Source organism: Cupressus sempervirens, chromosome 6 (genome assembly GCF_028749045.1).
Source record: "Cupressus sempervirens isolate cs-2001-9-10 chromosome 6, ASM2874904v1, whole genome shotgun sequence".
NCBI classification, from domain to species: domain Eukaryota; kingdom Viridiplantae; phylum Streptophyta; class Pinopsida; order Cupressales; family Cupressaceae; genus Cupressus; species Cupressus sempervirens.
The window spans coordinates 461966980-461988906 of record NC_143123.1 but is presented as its reverse complement, the minus strand read 5'-3'; the positions used below and the strand labels follow the sequence as shown (position 1 = coordinate 461988906).

General features: G+C 37.6%; 1 protein-coding gene across 1 annotated transcript in view; it reads left to right on the top strand.

Moving 5' to 3' along the window:
* Positions 1–21927, top strand: part of GALK (Mevalonate/galactokinase family protein) — a 135022-nt gene that overhangs the window by 33437 nt on the left and 79658 nt on the right. Inside the window, exon 8 of the mRNA XM_089788565.1 lies at positions 6391–6525. Within this exon, the coding sequence (XP_089644691.1) occupies positions 6391–6525 (135 nt within the window). The remainder of the gene's footprint in view (positions 1–6390; positions 6526–21927) is intronic.

Genomic DNA, 21927 nt, shown 5'->3' with positions numbered 1-21927 from the left:
GTCCTTTATCTTAACACTTGCTAAGAATGTTCGTGATGCTCAATACTCCTTAAGAATGTCCTTACTTTTTGACACTCATTGCGATTGTCCTTGATTCTTGGCACTCACTAAGAAACATATACTAGAATATATGAAAACATAAGGCATGCACAAAATATATATATAATTAGTGTATGAAGACACGATGCAGACACGAAGTATACACATTGATGCATGAAGGCACGATGCAGACACGAAGCATACACATGTTAGACCTGCATTACATGTTAGTACTTCAAAAACCATGATAAGAATATATTCAATCTTGTAAGTCATTAACTTATAAGATCCTAATTCCCAATTTAAACCCTTCTTACTGGGGGAGTGCTTCTTGGGGCTCTAATTATATATATGTTTTCTCAAGATTATTAATTATTATTAAATTTTATTCTAGAATTGGGGGATTTTACATTCCAATTGTCTATTTGATTTTATTTGTCTTTGCGGGGGTTTGAGATGGTGATTTCAATTCCCTTTCTTAGGTAAAGGGTTTGATGTGAAAGTCTGAAATTGATGTTTTGTCATACTGTGCTTATTGTGGCTTGAGGAGAGAATTTACTGGTGTTATCTTCCATTTTCACTGCTGAGGTAATGTTGGATTGGTTCTCAATTATCTGAGAATTTGAGGTCTTTGATTTCTGTGGTTGCTGTTGCTTGGAAGACATTAATTTGCTGGAGAATAAATAATATTTTATTTGCAATGGTGGAGTTGCAATCATTGGTTTTCCTTATCATAATTTGGCCTCAAAGTGCCTGGCTGTAAAGTGATTATTTTCCCATGCAAGCGGTTATTGTTGGTCTACAAGTTCGTGCTCTTAGACTCCTGGACAATGGGCGTTGTGGTTGAGCAATTGGGATATTAGTTGGTAGAGGTCAAACGCTAGTACCCTTGAACTGTGTGTCGATTTCCAGCTTGATAATCAAATCCTCCGGCATGGGTCTACGTACCTGTTTGACACCTAGGCGTGTTTGTGCCTAGTTGCAATCAGTTTGGGAGAAGTTTTGGCCTGTTAAAGGCCATGCTCGTGCTTGCTAAGGCGTCATTTGGGCGGCCTCTTGGGTGCTGCTGTTGGATGCCATTATTGCCATCATTCCTGACTGATGCTACTAGCATATTGGGACTGCATTTTGGAAGACTGAAACCAGACTTGGCTTAATGGATACACTATACCAGGTTCAGTGTTTATTTTAATTATATATTGTATTCAACACATGTCACATGAGAAAGAAAATATAAGTAAACAATTTGGTATTTGTTCATCTCTTGCAAATCTCATTATTTTGGCATAGCACTATAGTTGAAAGAGTTGGGGTACTATATATATATATATATATAAAGTGTTATTTCAATTTAAAATTATCTATTTGCAAACCTCTCAAGAATACAACATAAATCGAAGTGGTAATAGAGTTTACTTACCAAGTGTTTGATGAAATGTCAATTGAATTATAAAGGAATTTGGTGTTTGTCAAGTTGGAATCAGTGAGGGTTATTACATGTCCAATGAGAGAAGATCTATCCTTTGTCCCTCCAGCGGGTGTTCTAAGCAGTAGATGATTTTGATAGGACCAAAAGGACTACCTAAGGTGCAAAGGTTTGGGTTGAAAGAATTCAGGAAGAAGCCTTCAAGAATGTAGAGGAACTGGTGCAAGTTCATAGTAGGGCGTTAGCTGTACTCTCTAAGATCGAATACTAGAGGAATCATGGGAAGATGAGCACATTTACCAAGATGAAGTGATCTCCGATATACAAAATCTAATGGATGGAGTTATCAACAAAGTGGATGTCTATGATTTCCTTCGATGTTACAATGTAGTGATTACAACTTAGGAAGTGTTCGAGAGCTTCACAAAGGAATCTGCTTGATGGAGAAAGATAGTTGACTACATCAGGCAAGGGATTTCCAATACAGTTGCATCCTTGTTGTCACAACGATTGGTGGAAGATAAAATAACAATGGATAACATGAAGTGTGAGTTGGAGGAGTTCTTTTAGTTGAATGTTTTCGAGAGATATGATTTCAAGAACTTCTCCATCTTCTTGAATACCTTGCACACCACTCAATATTTGTGATTGGGAGGAAAGTTTAGGAAAGGCAGAAAGAGGAGCCGCAATTTTGGAGTTAAAGCAAGAATTTGCACGACAGGTTTAGGAATGGTAGAAATAGGAGTTGTAGTTTTGGGTTTCAAGCACGAATTGTCACCAAGCATCAACACAGAACAGGTGGAGATGGTGTTGGATCTATTCCATGCCTTAAAGCCAAAAAGGTAAGGATATATGCATTTGATGCATAGTGGGTGTGGGCTTAGTTGTCATTTATCCCTTCTTGAACGAGTATATGTAGTGAGCATTTATTACCCATTACGGTAGTGGATTTCGTTTGGCATTAATGTAAATTCCCTTTCTTTGCCCTAACCTTAATTAGGTTTGATATGACATAATCTGGGCCATCAATTATTGTTTTCATTTGGCCTACCCATTGTAATCAAAGGGAAAACACGTCCAGAAAATGCTGCCAAAGAAAACACGACCAAATACAGGAAATCGCTGCCAAAAAGAACGCAACCAAACATAGGAAATCGCTTCCATAAAACATGGCCAGAGGAGGAGAAATCGCTAGAAACCCCAATCGGGTTATGCAAAAAAAAACGATGTTTTGCCCATGAATTTTCCCGAAAAATTAGTCTCAAAAAATTTAAGCAAATACTAACAAAGAGAAATTATAATTTTTTCAAAAAAAATTTAAGTTGGCTTTGATTCCATATTATGGTAGGCAATTATTAAAATACTTGCTTGTTATTTGCAGCGATCAATATATATGAAAGAATAAACCATGTTTCCTTAGGAAACGATCGTCAAGAATAGAAACATTCTATTCTAGCTAATAGATAACTTACAGCTAACTAAATAGGAGAAAGATTCTAATATTCACAATAGATTACAATAGATAACCATTAAATAGAAATAGAAACTATCTATTGTTTTAATAAGATGAAAGAGGATTCCCAATTCTAATTGAAAAGATGTAGTTCCAACACCCATCACAAATAGGAAGCATCATCACTATCACTAATAATAACTTGTAAATGAGTCTTCTTGCCTATCAAATTAGAGAGATGCTTAGTAGCTTGTAATATGGTGAGAAGCTCCATTATTAAATAGCCAAGTATCACTATCAGTAGCAATATTACTTAAAAGAGCAAAAATAAATAAGAAGCCTTTTGAATTTTCACTTGACTCTCTATGAGGAGAAGCATTTTCAACATTTGTACCAGCAACTTGATGCTTGGGTCTTGTTGAACAATCTCTAGCGACCATACTTGTCACTTTTGAAGCACTGGATCCTAGGGAGAACTTTTTAGGTTTTGGAGCTGAATCTGAATCCCTATCTCTGTACCTCTTGAATTTTTTCTTTCTTTTCTTTCCTTTTAGAAGTTTGGGTAGAAAGGTTGTGATTTTCTTCATGGTGACATTTACGTCCATTTCGTCAAGCCTCCAATCTGGATTCCTCTTGAATGCAATCAGCTCTCAACCATCAAACTCGGGTAGTTAATCTTTTTTTTTTAATTAATTGAGTGAATGATTCCCAAGAGCGAGGAAGGCCATTCATGGCCAACATAACCAGGTCTTTGTGCTTAGTGGAATGTCCAATAACATTGAAGTGATCTTTCAATTTTGTATTCTTCAGAAAAAAGAAACAATAGATTCTCCTCTTGACATTTTAATATGAAGCAATTGATGTCTTAAGGTTAGAGCTCAGCTAGTGTTGTTAAATTCATAGAAACTTTGAAGACAATCAAACATCTCCTTAGCTGAATTCAACTTGGATATAATAGGTATCAAATGATGCTTTACAAAGTCAATGAGAATCTTTCTTGCCATGATATTGTTCTTTCTCCCTTGTGCTTTTTCAGTGTCATCAGAAGGTTCAGTGAAATCGGACATCATGTAGTTGAGAAGATCATTCTCTTCAAGAGAAATGAGGACCTCAAATTTTGATGAAATAAAGTTGGATGTACCATCCAACCTGTCTTCAACTTTCAGTCCATTCACTATTGTTGGACGCTAAAACAAACAAACTGAAAGTAGAGCAAAGAATAATTTGAAACATAAAAATTCTAGTTCCGGATTGATTCCTTAGACCTGCTTTGATACCATGTTAAATTTTGAACCAAAATGCAAGAAAATGCAGTATTTAGAAACAAAAAATTAGACAAGTACTGATGACACAATAAATTATCCTGCGAAACCCTCCAAGCATCAAAAAACACTAAAATTTCAAACTTTATACAAAATAAAATGAGGGAATCCCATTGGTCTCCTGGCACCTAACAACACATTGGTCTGATAAAATTTTCGTTCCAGGCACACACAAAAAAGAAGGCAACATAAAAACATATAAATATCACATTTTAAAACTCCAAAACCTTGAAGATACAAAATGAACCAAACAAGCATGGAATTATCTAAACAATGTGGGGAAAGACATTATATTCATCCCACAAAATAAAAGCATCCAACATTCAACAATTAAATAAAGAAACAAGAGAGATTAGTGGAAACTTACCTCACACAATGACAAAAACCAAAAAACGAAGTGAATGAGCCAATGCCCACAAAAATCCAGCAAGCAGATGAAGACCATTGAGCAAAAGATCAATTTCCCAAATTGAGTTTTGGAGCAAAATCCAGATATCTCAAAGTTAACGAGTGTGGAAATGAACTCTTTTTCCACATATTAAAGTCACTTTTTTCCCCGAAAGAAGAAAGGCTAAAATAAAAGCACAAAACATGGGAATTGATTCAACTTCAACAAACATCCGAAACATTGATGGTGGGTGAAAAGAGAAGACATGAATATACGGAAGCTGAAAATGGTTACTTGGCTATTTCACCGTCTCTAACACAATGGTAAAATAGTAAATCCAATACAACGATACAACTGCAAGTGCATCATAAGAAACAGATTGGATGCTCTGCAATCACAGACTGCTTGACGAGAGAGAGCTTTAAAATAGAAAAGATAGCAAAGAATGAAAGACACAGCTTTTGCAAGTAGTCATGATATCTCCTTCCGCTACAAGAAACATTGACACAGATAACCACCAAGCATGATAAGGCACAATATCATAGAGATCACCAGTACATACAATAGTGGATTAAAATAACATTAGTATAGACATAGTCAGATATCCTCAGATACAAAATAACCAGATATGATCATATATCATCTTGTCACATCACATCATGCATATATGATCATCATTGAAAGCATAATCTAACATCTATGTCAGCACTGATATTGGCAATATCAAAAGAATGTATTTTAACCATAGGCTTCCCACAATGCTCACACAAGATCACAACATATGGATAGTTATAGTGTCACATCAAGTGTCTCGCTTGGAACAAATAGAACAATATACAATGGAACCACAGGAGACACTACAACTAGGAAATTGGCATAGTGGACGATTTTAATGAGTATTTGGCCATTTCCTATCTCAACGGTATGTTAGAGGTCAACATTGGCTTTTCTTTGCCTACTTACAGAAATGATACTCTCTTTTGTATGGCAAAAAGGATGGAAATTTTAAGTAATATGCATTTGGTTGGTTTGGAAGAGGTTCTTAGAGGTATGGTTGGTGGTGGTGCGGTCTATAACTAATTAGTAATTATACACATTTAGTTCTTGGTTTTCCTGTTAGGGTTGCCTCTTTTTGTTACTAGTCAGATTGTTAGCTTGTTTGCGTTGTTTTTGCTTGATGATTATGGTTGGAAGTTTGAAAATGGTTATGGTTATGGTTAGCGTTGTTTTTGTTCTTGTGGACATGTCCACCCCTTTAGGGGTTGCAATTGTATCTGTTCTATATCATAGTTGTATGCTGTGTTACCATATTCTGTGTAGCACTGTAAAACCACATACTTTAAAATTGAAAAATGGAAAAAGGCAATGGCAATGCTTTATAACAAGGATTAAGTGTTTGACCACTTCATACTGTTATCATAATTCTCCTTTCTCCCTCAACTATAATTGAAACATCATAAACTCAAGTGTACCTTGGTAGCATTTGTGGCACACAATGAAAAATACTCCAAAACATTTCAGTCAAATAATTAATGCATAACAAATACTAGCCTAACATTTGGGAGATTGAAGACCAAAAAATAACGAACTGGGCAAGTGACATGAATACATTTTTAAGACATTTTTATGTAGTATATATTGGAGTGCTTTTAAATTGAAGTTTTCTATTACCTTTCAGAGTTAATGATGATTGCTAGTTGATATTCTTTGCACAGTGAAGAGGTATATATTGAATGGTGTTGCTTTTCTATTTGTTTTGTAGATCGTTCTGGCTATAAAACTTGGGATGGGAACACGTGAAGCTGTCTCAAAAGTCAAAACCCTTTCTGATGTTGAGGGTTTGTGTGTGTCATTTGCTGCTGATCATGGTTCTTCAGACACTCTTGCCGCTGTGAAGGTTTGCAATCTTTTATGCCTTTGTTGGGTGGACTTTGGGTTGATTAGACTTCTGAGATGCACTTTTCTTCATGTTTGTATTGAAGTTTAATGATATAGTGACCATACTTTATTTTTTTGATTGACGTTTCTATAGAAATAATTTCATTTGTGCAGAATTTCTTTTGGAAACTAAATAAATATGATGTTAATATTTTCTTTCAAAAATATCAAATTTACTTTAACAATTATTTGAAAGGTTGGTTTTAGACATCAAAATTGTAACGAAAAATGCAATAGAAACTACACTTCATAATTGTTTAATAGCATGTAATGAGAGTCAAGGTGATTACTACAGTTGAGATCTGAGGATTCATATTTGTTAAACTACACATTTAACTTTCCTACAATATTCCAATTATACAGAATTACTGGGAGATGCGTATCTGCATCCATGGGATGTGTCCCTGGGACCAGGATGTGTCTCTGGACTCCAAAATGTCTCAAGAGTCAGTTGGGTGTGGGGGCCCAAGTTCTCAAAGATTCGAATGAAAAAAACACGATGTTCCTAGCAACAAGTTTAGGTTGGAATGGAAATAAAGTAAGAAATTTCATTTCTTTGGTCTTAAAATTATGCACAAGTGAAAAACGTGAAGTACAGCATGCAGCATAAAACGAAAAGCAACACAAAAAGAGAAAATGTGATGCAGCACGTAAAACGTGGGCTATTTGCACAGGAAAACATGACCTATCCACACACAGCTGAGGTGTTTTATAATTTCAGGCATTAAAGCAACTTAGTAACTTGCAAACCATGCTTACTACTTGTGATAGCTGTAAAATCTTCCTCCGAATATTTATTATTTGGTAACTGTATTCTAAATAACACCTGAGTAATATGCTATCATAAATAGATAAATTGTGAGATACATTCCCCTCTTGCTGAAACCAGAGACGTAATCTCCCCTTTCAGATAATCAGAGAAATTATCTTCAAATTCTCACCCTTACGCTTTTTAATCTTGTAACTTGAACCATGTAATGGAGAATATGATCTATATTACTTGCTACTTCCAGTTCAATAAATGCAAATTGATTTTTTTAAGCATATATAGACAACTTGTAGGATGGTATTAACTTCTTCTGATATGCCCAAAGAGTTATGATATATCATGTAGTAGAAGTTTCTATTATGTGAATATGGAATATGTAATGTCCCCTTGTCGTGGATTGAGTAATAGGGCCAATAACTCTGATTTTTCTCTACATTGCACTTTACTCTCTTTTAGTTTATCTTGTCTTTGGTCCCCTTCTCAGAATTCTTAGTTTTATCTTTAAAAATGGTCCTGGTTTATGAGCATATTTGCTCTGTCATAACCAGCCCTCACTTCATCACCACATACTCAACCCTCCTTTTTCTCTTTTTTGTTGTTGACCTTTATCTTTTGTAACTTCTGCACCCTCATATATGTGGCTGCAATCTCTTAATTACTACTTAGTCATCTTATTGCATCTTATATTATTGTTTTCTTGTTCTGCAGTTATTCTTTAATATATTGTCTTTTCCCTTAAATTACCTCCTCTTATCTAATTTGTTGCCGCTGTATGTTCCGTCATTGTTCCCTGCGTATATCTTCTTCTTATCCCTGATGTGATGATCCAACTCAAATGCCTGAATTATTATTCAATGTCTATTCTTCATCCATTTCTTTATTATCTGCTCAATATATATTCAAGAAAGTACGACACCTCTGTTGGAAGCTCCAGTTTGTGAGATTTTAACCACTAAATATGTCGACATGGTTGAACACTTTGGTAGAGATTGGCCCGTGGGGAAATATATATTACTTCCCTCCTCATTCCATTGTCTTTTGCGATTTCTTCCTATTCCTGTTCCATATCTCTGTGCTGCAATTATTTAAGCTATTGACTATGCTCTATCACCTGAACATGGGTCTTATATGCTCTGCCATTGAAAATTATCACTGATTTTTCCACTGTTTATTTCCAGCATACCTGTACCGATTCTGCCTCGCTGTTTCTCCTTATTGCTGCCTTCGTCATGGCTTTGCTTGTGTTCGCTGTTATTTATATGTTACTTCAAGATACCTATCCAATTCTTACTGTCTGATTTCCACTTTCTGAGTCCTTTATCTTTTCATTCTTGTTGCTGACTAGATGTTTGGTTCACTTGCCTCTGCCATCTGGGATTCTGCTCTCCTTTATATTCCTCACCGTTCCCCACCCTCTCTCAGAGCTAAGCGTTGGAATACTTGTCCTATGAATTAATGGTTCGATATTGATTGCAAAGCCTTCCGTCGCTCTGTTTGCGTTTCCCTTGAGACTCAGTCTCCTGCCTTCACTCGTTTGCGCCTTTCGTACCTCAGTTTTCTTTGCCATAAGAGACGTTCTTTTGCCTCTTTTCAGTGCAGAACCCTTTGCTCCACACTCATTCAGAATCCCCAGATCTTTTGGCCTACCCTTTTCCCTCGGTGCTCCCCCCCCGTCCTCCACTCTTGACTACCACTCTCTGACCTCCCATATCATCACACTTTATGACATCCCTAGGCAACCACCTCTTCACTCCACTCCACCTCCATACTGCCACTTGTTCACTTAGTCCAGTATTATTGAGGCCATCAGATCTTTGAGATGCAACAAAGCAGCAGATGAAGAGGCTTTCCAGTCAGAACTTTTCAAACTTGGTGCTTCGGTTCTTGGATCTTACCTTCCTACACTCTTTAATAGAGTGGTTTGCACTGGGTTTCTTGAGTCGTGGTCTAGACATGTTGTTTACCCTATTCACAAGTTTGGGCCTGCTTCTGATTTGGGTAACTATAGAACTATTATATGATCGGACATGCTTTTACCAAACTTTATGCCACTGCTCTGAACACCATGTTACCTAGTGAGCTTGATATAAGAGGCTGTAGAGCTAAAGGGTAGGCTAGTTTTCGAGCAAACTATCAGACTATGGATCATGTTTTCACGCTGCGGGCTATCATTGAGGACGCTAGGCACCGCTCTCAAAAGGTCTATTGTTGTTTTGTGGACTTTTGTAAGGCCTTTGATTCTGTTCCCAAGTTGGCCTTATTTCAAAGACTTCATGAGATTGGGATCTCAGATATGTAGCAGATTGCTATTATGAGACTTTATGAGAGGGTAACTGGTAGGCTCAAGACTCTGGAGGGCTTTTCTGTTCCAATTCAGAGCACCATTGGGGTGAAGCAGGGCTTTCCTCTTTCTCCTACACTGTTTGGCTTGTATATTGATGAGTTGGAGGATTTCCTTGTGAACTCCTCTCAACCGGGAGATGGTTGCTATGTACATCAGGTTTTGATCTCCATTCTCCTTTTTGCTGATGATGTGGCTCTCTTGGCCTCTTCTCCCAATAGCTTACAGAGACTCCTTGATAGTCTGGCTTCTTTTTGTGATTAGTGACAGCTTGTGGTCAATTTGTCTAAGACTTAGGTTATGGTCTTTAACTGTTTAAGGACCTCTCATCTTCATTTCTTCTCGCAGGGTTAGGAGATTGAGATTACTTCCTCTTATATGTATCTCAGTGTGAAGTTCTCAAGGTTGTACTTTAGCTTGAGACCAACTATTCAATCCAGAGTTAGTAAGGGCATGGGTTCCCTGGCTTTGCTGGAAAGATAGAGTTTCAGGCATCACTTCCAAGATATTTTGTCCAAGTTGTCCCTTTTGGACTCCTTGGTTCGTTTGACAATTCTCTATGGCTCGGTGGTTTGGGGGCCTTCTCTTATTGTTTCTGATTGGGCTTCTATAGAGAGGGTACAAACATTGATGCTACGACGTATCATAAGATGTCACAGACTCACCCCTCACAACATTGTATTAGCTGAGTTTGGAGATCATCCTCTCAAACTTGGCGCCATTTTTGACTTGATTTGGTTTCTTCATCGGCTTCGTGGTTTTATGGAGTTGGGTGTTGACCGGCATAGATACTCTCATCTGGCATACTGTTCTTCTATTGAGATTATGAGATCTGACACCTCTACTAGGTCTTGTTGTTGGTACGCCCAGTCCACCTCTTTGTTGGGTTCAATTGGTATTGAGATTGATCGTCTTCCTCCTTACTAGTTTTCACTTGATGCTCCTCATATTCTCCTCTCATGTTAGGAGTTGAATGAGCATGTCAGACAGGATGTTTACAGACAGTACATTACCACTACCTTGAGTAATCCCTTGGGAGGTCTATGACCTAGGATGGCCTTCTATGTTGAGCATTTTCTTGTGATTCAGGATGGTATTATTGTTCGCCTTACTTATCTCTATCGGCACTGGAATCATGCCTTACGATTTTCTCTAGGCTCATTCAGGGTTGGTTCACACCGACTCAAGGCTCGGACCAATCACCATATGGATCAGGCGGATCGGATATGTTTGTTGTGTACTTTGATAGAGGTTGAGACCGAGATCCACTTCATTGTTCGATGTCCTCTTTACTATGAGATCAGAGGGAGATTTTCTTGCCTTTTCAGAGACTTTTCTTCTCTCTCGATGTTTTTTAGCTATATTGATTAGTGGTGTCTTGCACTTTATCTTCAGGAGGCTACCCATATTCGAGAGATTACCTTGTAATCTTCTATACCTCAGAGGCGTACTTCAAACCAGCTCATTACTGCCTTTTTCTCTCCCTTGTCTCCTCCATGGGGTTTGAAAAGGCCTTCCAGTACTTCTTATTCCAGACACTGCACCACTCTCTCCAAGCAGTGATAGTCCCATAGTGGTTCTACACGACATTCTAAGACTATGGATCGTTTACGGGTTTACCCCTCTATTACTGATTTCTTTGTGACAAGGAAGGACCCTTAGTCCTTACCTTGTCTTCTTTCTTGCTTTGTTTCTTCTTAGTCACCGTTTGGTGCTTCTGCTTTGGCCGGCTCTTTTGTTTGTATGCTTAGTCCCATAAACCTTGTTGGTTTTTTCTTGGACATTAATATTATTATCTTATCTTATCTATCTGCTGTCTTCCTACGTAAGTAACTACTGCAAATGATTTATATGGTGCGATGGTCAATGATTGAACATACATTTAAATTATTTTAATAATGGATTTCTCTATTAGTGTAATCTTTATTTGGTTTCTTTATTTTAATATTTTAATCTTATAATTCTTATTTATTAATATAATGGTATTATTAGTATTTAAGTATAAAGTCTCTAATGTCCTCTTTTTGGGACATTCGAAAAATTAAAGACATATTTGTATAATATTAAAATTGACTTGGAAAGCGTGGACTCAAATTATAAAAGGTCAATTTAATATTATAAAGTGGGCAAATAAGGACAGAGAGATAAGACGAAAAGCCATGAAGGGAGTCGAAGAGTCACAGTTGTGAAGTTAAAAGGAGATGAGACCCATTCATTTGGATGCTTGATTTATTATTCAGATTTTAGTTTCTCTCTTGCAAGAGTATTCGGAAAGCTTCAGCTTTCAGCCAGTGTGAGGACGTAGCCCCTCGTGCCGGCAAGCAGTGGACGCAAACCCATTGGCCGTGGAGATGTCATTTCAGGTGTCTTGTATACGCTTAGAGGTTCTTCTCTGAGTGTTCCAATCTGACTTTAAATTCTGTGTTTAAGATTGGATTTTGAATGCTGGTTATTGTATTGCTGTTTTATAATGCAATACCATGTTTGAGGAATTTTATGAGAGTTTTTTGGTTTTTTTTGTGGGTCTGTAATGCATTTTTATATGCTTGGATCTTGAGGATCATTTTGAGAGAGAACGGTTTAATATTTGTTGAAGTTCTACTAGTTTTTATTGTATTTTGTAATACATCTGCACATGTTTAGTTCTAAATATATTGTTTAGCTCTACACAGACACCTCTATCCGCTCCAAGGGAGCCTATCCAAGTATCAATTTCTGAAGATGAAAAACAAAAGTGGATAGATGAGATGGAGAGTGAAGGAATTGATGTCTTCGACCTCTTAGACTTTGACTTTTGCCAGTGGGCACTGAGATGGTGGGTGAGAAAATCAGAGATACTCCCATGAGTGAGCCTTTAGGAGAGGATTGGAGACAATTGCCTCCTCTTCCTCAAGGACCTTTGGGTATTCCATCACCACCACCACAGGATACGACCACCATTCTGGACAAAGGATCAGTAGCTCCACTTCCTCCAACAAAAGAAGTAGAACCAGAAAGTCAAGGAACAAAGGAGGGTGAATACCAACAACTTCATGTCAATGAAGTATTTGGAGAGGGACAAGTACAAGAAACTCAACAAACTTTCCCAAATATAGAGGCTAGATCTTCAGCCCGACAAAACATAAAGACTCCTTCTGAAGATCTTTCTTGATGTGAGAAGACTCCAGAGAAAAGTGATCAGGGAAAGGAGATTGCTGCAGAAGCAACCTCTTGAGCTAAGTATGTGTCACCTATGGGTGCCACACTAGCATGACTAAAAAGAGAGGTTATGTTCTGACAGAAGAGGTAGCTCGAGCTGACGTCAGAGGAAGGAATGAAGGAATTAATTAAAGCAGTGAAGAGGCCTGAGCCACCTAAGGGTGATGCAAGAACACTAGCCTTCATAATGAAGAACCAAGACTAGGACCTTCTCACACATATTGCCATTCCTCCTCCTCATGCCGACACTGAGGAATTGACTCCGAAAGATTATCAAATCAAGGAGGTTATGTTGGGAATGCCCACGGTTGATACAACCAAAGTAATGATTACTACGAGCATAAAGGAGGTGTTTTGACATATGGAACAGGATGAGACTGAATTGATAACACCGTGTAAGCAGAATGAGCTACTTAGAGGCTACCTGAATGAAGTTGTGGGACTTATTGACCTAGACAATCTAGATGTCGCCCTTGCAGCTGCACTAGAAAGAAATCAGACAGGAACAAGTTTGGATCCATTTTTGGAAGCATGTTAGGAATGGCATAACAGTTTTGAAGAGAAGGGAGTGCAGATAATACGGGGTAATTTGTACCTGTTTCACCACATCCAGTCAAGTGCCGACAAGTTGGTTTCTATAGTGAACCAAGATTTTGGGTTGATGGATGAAGTACATACCTGGGCCAAGGACTTACAGGCATTAAGATCAATAAAGGGTCAGAGGTATCGGATGCTTATGAAGGTATATACGGAAGAGGAGCTTGATAAGCTCGATGATTGGATTGAGAAAATATCAACAGGTAATAAGGTAATGGAGCTATTGCATGAGGAAATCCAACGGATTAAAGACAAAGCTCAAGAGCAATTTTTGGAAGTGGAGAGGTACTATAATGCCGTGTGCCTTGAGATTTTTGAAGATGAGTCCAAGACCAAGCTTATTGTGGCGCAATCAGTGGTTCAACAGTTTAGAGGAACATTTGAAGATGCCTCATCAGATGATGATATAAGACAAGCATTCAGGACTGAAGAAGCATTGTTGGAACTGGACACCAAACTTGAAGCTTTTGTAGAGACAAGAATAGAAGTCAGTAATTATCGGCAAGTAGTAAAGAATAAATATGAGGCTTTAGATTTATCGGAAGCTACCCAAGTAGCAGAGATGATTGAGAAACTCAAGAATAAACATTCAAACATTGTTTTGGTATAAAGGGGAAGAAAACCCAGATGTTGGAGATTCAGTTTTGACAGTTACAAGATTTTTTGGATTTTTTGAACCTATCACCAAGGTGTGGAGGTGCCTAGGTGCACTTTTCACAGAGGTGCGATGACAGTTTTGAAGAAGCAGTGCGTCCACAATTAATTGCCTAATCCTAACTTAGAGCATTCCATGCATCGGAAATGCATTTTGATGATAGTTCAACTCCCAGAAATACCCAGAGAAGGCCGAGCTTCCAAAGACTTTCAGATCATCTCACAACTTTCTTCTTCTTATATTCTTATTCTTTCATTCTTTTGTGTCATGTAAAGGCTCATGCACCCATTAATTGATATAAACAAGGGTGAAGACCTACTTAGCATCATTTAGAGAGTCAGTTTGTATATAATTAGATTTGTATTTATTAGGGCTTGGTTGTCTGAATACACCACAAATTCTTTTGGAAGTAAACAGTGCCTCCACTTCCTTAGGGCTTGGACTAGACCATAAAACTCTAGGTCATAGGAAGAGTACTTCCTTTTTGCATCATTGAGCTTCTCACTATGAAAAGCCACCGATCTTCCTTCTTGGCTTAGCACTACTCCAATAGCCACATTACTAGCATCACACTCCACTGTGAAGAGCTTGTCAAAACTAGGCAAAACTAGAATGGGTTGAGTTGCTATCCTCTTCTTGAGTGTTTCAAACCCATTATCTGCTTGTGTAGTCCAATTAAACTTTGTCTTCATTCCACCTTTTGGTGTCTAGCATAGTGTTGAGTTGTCGTTTTGCATGATGCTGAATAGTAGGGATCCTTTCGAATCCCTCCCTTGAAAAGCTTATCGAGGACCAACTCCAAGGTTCCAGGTGATTTCTCAACCTACTAGGTTCACGCAGTTGAAAATAAATGTGTATGTTTACGAGGAGGCCTTTGCTGGTTCGAACCAATCTTAGACAATCGATTGTTGTTTGAAATGTAACCACAAAAGAGATATTTTTGTATTTTATGTTTTATGATGAATGCAGTCTACCAATGCAACTATATGAATTCCTATTTTAACCAAATGTTTGAAAAGCAAATAACAAAGATAGAGTAACAAGAGATTAAAGCAAATAACTGAAAGGCAAATTCCTAACAGACATAAACCAAGATAACAACACATCTGCGAATTAAATTATCAAAAGGATCGGGTAGGAAACCAATGAGATCAAGAGCAACGCTTCCTCAATTCCACAAATGCAATTGTCGATGGGAACTCAATGTAAACTGAAAGATGGTTCATGTCTCATCAAATCGCAAGGCCACAGAAAGTGTGCTCATGCGAGACGACGCTATTTAAGAACAATAGATGATCCATTTCTCCAATTCGTCACAACAGCGGAATTCGTTAACACAAGGCAAACACCAAAACTAAAAGATTGCAGAATCATAAGAATGTAATAAAATCATTGGCTCCATTATTATTCATGAACATGCATTCACAAAAATAACAAACTCTGGCAAGAATAATTACACTTAAAATGAGAGCAACAATAGCATATATTATTGCATCAAAATAATGGCCTGGAGTACATATTACATCCATGTATTTATAAGAAATCATCTCCTCCCTTTGTGTTAGGAGTGAGAGCTCTTAAAATGCAAAGTCATGCTAAAAACTCAGTTTTCTTAACTCTCAACACAAGCTTAGTTGTAAGCACATGAAGTGGGTGAAATACCTACAAGCCTACACCTTCAACATCAAGCATAAGAAGGTGGTGCAGAACAAGGTGGCTGATGCATTAAGCAGGAGACTCCTACTAGTACAAGAGTTTCAGTTGCAAAGCATTGGTATTGATAGCTTCAAGGACCTATATGCTGATGATGAAGATTTTGCAGAGATTTACAACGTATGTAAGGAGTACAAGAACAATTTCCATAGCGAGTTTTTTGATTACACTTTGCAAAATGATTTGTTGTTTAAGGGGAGTCAGCTATGTGTTCCTAAGGGATCAATAAGGGAGAATTTGATTCAAGAAAAAACATAATGGAGCACTTAGTTGTCATTTTGAAGTCAATAAGACTCAAGAATTAGTCACTAGGTTCTATTTTTGGCCTAGAATGAATAGGGATGTAGAATGGAAATACCACTGAAGTTCATAGAGTAATGCAAATGATACAAAATAATGCAATTGAGATACACATAAAGCAAAACATAGAATGTATCTTCAATACCACAATACCAATTAGCGAGGAAATTGTTTATTTATTCATACCAAAAACATAGTGAGTACATTGACAATATTCCAAGTACTTATAGAAGGGTCAGTTGGTTGGGAGAACGGACACATTCCCTCACCTCCTAACTACCCAACCTGACTAAACTTTAACAAGTACTAAGCACAATAGTTATTTTATTCCAACTACATCTACATGCCCCCCCCCCCCAAGAAAAAAAGAAGTCGTCTTTCAAACGACTGCTGAACATGAAGACAACAAAAAGAACTTGGATTTTAAGAAGAGGGATGGGAGGACATTCTTGTACTCAGAGCTCCCCGTAGCCATTGCAGGTCACGTTTAACTGTCTTTTGTTTTGTTCGAACACCTTGTAGTACCCTTAAGGCGTCCATTTTCTTTGCTTCTCCTGTGGCGATCTCGCTTTCTAAGTTAGTTTTCTCTATCCTCCAGGCCTCCTCCATGGCGACTTTCTCTGCTTTCCACTGATCTTGAAGAGTTTGCCTTTCCAACTCCCACACCTTAGGCAAGCTTTTTCCCCACTGAAGTTCTTAGAAGGTCCCCTGAAAGGCAACTTCCATAGTTGCAAGGGCCTCCATGAGAGACAGCGATTGTCCTTCTCCCTCGGAAATGATAGATCTTCTTGTTCATGTTACTGCTATGTCCTCCTGTGAATATCTACTCTGCTCTAATAGTCCCTAGTTTATATGGTAGCGAGTCTGCATAATTGTGGCCAATGCTTCTGCTGCTGTTAGGACAACTTCTAGATTCTGAGACCTAGCTTGCTGCATGAGCTCCCTGGTAAAATGTTCCATGGCGTGTAACTCGGTGAGAAACAACTCTGCCTTGGCTGCAAAAGAGACTGTGTCAGGAGGCTCCCCATGCTCGCTTTGTATCTCTACTTGGTCCTCAACAACTATCGATAGAGGGGAAGACACCATCCCTTCTTCCTCAAGTAATTTGTCAGCATCCTTCAGGATGGTATCTGCCATAGTTGCGGCCATAGCCGTCATACTCTCCTTAGTGTGAATCTTTCCTTGTTGGTTATCCACTGTTGCTGTCGACTGCACCATGAGGGCAATTGGGTGCACTACTTCTAGGCCTAGAGGTGTTTGCAACCTCACCTTTTGTGCACACTTTGTCTGGCATCTCAAATCTATTACTTTAGTATCGGTGTGCAATTCTAGGGGGATTAGTTGCGCCACCCTCGAAAGTGATAATATGGAAGCCCCCCGTTTTAGAATTTGTTGCTTGTCGCCTACTACTTCTTCGATTCTCTCCTAGTTTGGGTCTGTAGGTGTTACTCCTGTAGCAATTCCTGTATCACCAGTCATGTTGTGGTTATAGTAAATCTCTGAAGATTCTAATATTCCAGTTGGAAGTGGTTCCTCCGTGGGTGGTAAGAAAGCAACTTCTCGTGGGGTGTTCCCTGCAGGTGATTTAGGTGGATTGCTGCCTCCTGGAAATTTGAGGAAGATGATTCCGTATCGCTCGCCTCCTCTTCCGAACTCTCTTCGTCCTCCTCATCCTCTTCGAGTGTCTTCGCCACAACTGCGTGTTTTGGTTTCTTTTTCTTGGTTTGCCATTGCTATGAGAACCTATACTCATGGTGTCCATATGGAGCTAGTATGTCATAGAAGGCTTATAGGGTTCCAACCTATTGGCTGGTATCAATGTCCCTCGATGCTCACTGCTCAGCTGAGTCCATACTGCTTCTAAAAATAAAGCCATGACATGATGGGGCATGTAAAAGGCCTTGTGTTTCAACTCCATGAATTCCCAAAGTCCGTCAAAAAGAAATTGAGCCCACTTATACGCTTGTCCTTTATACAATCCATCCACCACAAGCAACATCCAAATTGCAATGTTTGAAGTGTGATTGCTGGCTGTGAGCTTACTTTTCACCAAATCTACAATCCATCACCATTCATCATTTTCAATAAATTTTTTCTTGAGACCCCTACTGTTCTTTAGAATTCCTTCCCATTCTAGATTTATAAGATCTTTTTAGCACACTAGTTTCAATCACTTCTTTTTGTACTCTATTGACATAAGGGTTTTTTCTAGTTCCTGCCCTCAATTTGGAATTCAGAAAACCCTAATTATTTCCTCCGTTGAATAAGAAACTGTCATCTGCTGCTGGAAACGCTGGACTATAGATTTATGGCATGATCTATCATATCCTGTGATTAAATTTCGTAGTATAGGTTCAAACTCATTTGATTCAAAAATTGACATGAAAATTATTTTGTCTACCTTGGTTGTGCACAACGCTTTTTTCAGAGGATGATCTGCTTCTGCTTTTTGACACCAGGTCTAGCACTCGTTTCCCATCACACTTTCAAATGTGATATTCTTAGCAGTGATTTTCTATGCTATTTTACCCTTGCCTTTTGCCATCTTTCTAATCTCTTTCTTTGCTTTCAGTGCTGCAAGTTTCTTCTTTTTGGAATCAATAATGTTCCCTCAACTTAATTTCACCATTGTGTGGTGATGCCTCACTTCCGAAATTTCCTTGGTTGTTTGTACGTGCCAAGTGTGCCAACCGTTCCTATGACGTGACTTTGTGCACCCCTCTATACGAACCTCTTCCTGACTTCGTACGACCGTGCTTGGACAACTAGAGAGGAACTGCCACCATATGCTTGTGAGCTGTACCTTCCTTCGTACGAACTTGCTTTGGAGATGACGACTCCCTCGTATGGATTTGGTATGGAGTATGGGTTCCATATGGATTGCTTGCTTGGTGTCCTCCTTCATACGATTGTATAGACTGCTTGCCTCGTGTCTTCCTTCCGTATGAGTCTCTGTTGCCCCTGGTATGGCTATGTTCGTACACCACACTTCCTTTAATTGTTTTTGTACGACCGACCTTTCCTCTTGGTCTGTAGGCCGTACGACTATTGCTTTCCCTTGTACAGATCTCCCTTGTATTGCTATTGCTTCCCCTCGTACGACTATTTCTCCCTGTACATGCTGTAGTACGACTGCTATATATAGTCTTCCACAAACGGTGATAGTTTGTCGAGCAACCCCTTTATGTGAGTTAGGGTGAAGGTTTTCTATTAGGTCGCCTTTTGCTTTTCTTATTTGATCAATTCCTTCCTTCGTACTTATAAATTAGTTGGTTACCCATTTATTCCTTTCTTCATATACTTTTAACTTAAACCCATTTACTAGATCTTTGATAGGCTTATTATCTAGAGTAGATAACTTTATTGCCCCATTCTCTTTTACTTTTGATATTCTAAATGGTCCTATGCAACGGACTTTAAATTTTCCCGGCTTTATTTCATTTTTTCCATTATACCTTAGTACCAGTTGCCCTTGTTTAAAATTCATCTTCTTCAAGTGTTTGTCATGCCAAAATTTTTGCCTTTGCTGGGCCACCTTCGTACTCCATTGAGCAAGCATCCTCCTTTTGTCCAGTTTGAGTAAAGTATATAGTATTTCCTTAAGACCCTGCTCGTTGCCCATTCTGTTTTGAATTGCTGCCCGTAGACTTGGTACTATATGTTCCATTGGCATCATTGCTTCCTGTCCGTACATGAGATGAAAGGGAGTGTGTTCAGTAGTGGCCTTATAAGTAATTCTGTACTAAGTCACAAGGTTCGAGTTCGACGACCATGAAATTCAGATGAAGTTCAACAAGTCAAATATATCGAAAAAAATTCGACATTAAATTCGCCTTAATGTAATTTTCAAAAAAAAGAAAGTATATGCTATTTGATTATTATATATTTTAATAATTGATAAAATAATATAAGTATTTACATGTTTAATTATAAATATATGCTATTTATGATTATATAATATAAAATAATATTAACATGTTTTAAATTTTAATATTTAATAAATACTATAAAATTAATAAAAATAATAAATTAATAACAATAGAAAAACATATAATAATAAAAAATTATAAATACTAACTAAATCTAAAATTAAATAATATCAAAATAATAAAATATTAAACATACTAAATATTTTTTTTTTGAGTGCTAAATACAAAATGAAAAAAATTATAAATTCCCTTTTATAAAGGTAATAAATTTTATAAATATAATATTCTAAACTTTATTTTGAATTTTTGAATATAATAAATAAAATGAAGTAAATTTTAATAATAAAATCTTACTATTAAAAGGTAAATGATAATAAATAATATTAAATCTAAAATACTTAATATTAGTTTTTTAAATAATTTTTATTATAATCAAATAATAGTGATTTTTTCTAAATATTGATTAAAAAAATAGGTTCGGGCTTAGTTAATTTTATAAAACATTAAAACCTAGCAAAATAAGTTTATAATATTCTAAGACATATTAAAACCTAAACACAAAACTTGAAAAAACACATAAATTAGTAAAAATAAGTGAATGCACTCTAGTTGCACTGAATTTGCAACAATCGACTCTAGGTCGCATCTATACAAGGTCAAATTTGCTTGCAGTTGGGTCGTCAGACATTCCCGTAACTCATACCTGAACAAAGTCACTTGCATTACAGAAGAAGTTGATGATTTCATGAACTCATGTAGTCGTTCACTTGCAAAGAAAAATGTGCCTCATAGCAGCTACTTCTTGAAGATGAACCAGTCTAAATCCTAAGTGAACTGTTTTCTAGAAAATATTTTTAATAAAATTCTGCTGTCTTTTCCATACAAACATAAACACGAATTTTAGCGAATCTAATCCCATATATAAATGTTTGCCGAATTTCGAACCTCAAGCTAGAAATTTGGCAAACCTTGTGACACAGATTTTGTATGCCCATACCACAACCGGAATTCATTCTTCTAATCTTGCCCTTGCACTCCACAAGTTTTATATAGGATTGCCACTATTACTTTATTCGTGGCCTCTGCTTGGCCATTTGCCCTTGGATGGTAAGGACTGGAAAAATAATGAAATTTTTTATACTCACTTGTCATCATCCTGATGGTGTGATTCACAAAATGTATACCTCTGTCACTTGTCCACTGGAGTGGAATCCCAAATCTAGTGACTATTTTCTCATACAGGAATCTGGCCATAATTGGATGCACCCACATGGACACATAATTCTTTGTCCCACTTTGGATATATGAGAATAGGGGCCTCGATTAATCTTTTTCCTGTTCTTCCTTATTCCCAAACTGCTCTCCTTTCTTGGTTAATTTCTCCTATGGCACTGATAGTTTGGTAAATCCTTTTATAAACCTTCTATAGTAACCTACATGGCCCAGGAACGATTTGACACTTGTTACATCCGACGGAGCTTCCATTTCCAAAATCACCATGATCTTGTCAGGATCTGTCTTCAGTCCTTCTTTGCAAATGATGTCCAAGAAGTCTGCCGCGTGAAACCATAAACCTGCATTTTTTCGGATTGAGGGCCAGTTTTTCTCTTTGACATTTCTCCATGCATTCTCCAATAATTTTGAGGTGTTGCTCCTTCTCATTGTACATTGACCAATCATCCAAGAAGGCTTTGAAATTTCTCATTGACATACTATCGAAGATATGTAGTATGATTTTCTAGAACGTGGCTGGTGCATTGCATAGTCTGAAGGGCATCCTGTTATAGACATATGCCCCATCTTTAACTACGAATGTAGTTTTTAGCTTATCTTCCTCCGCAATGCTAATCTGATTGTAC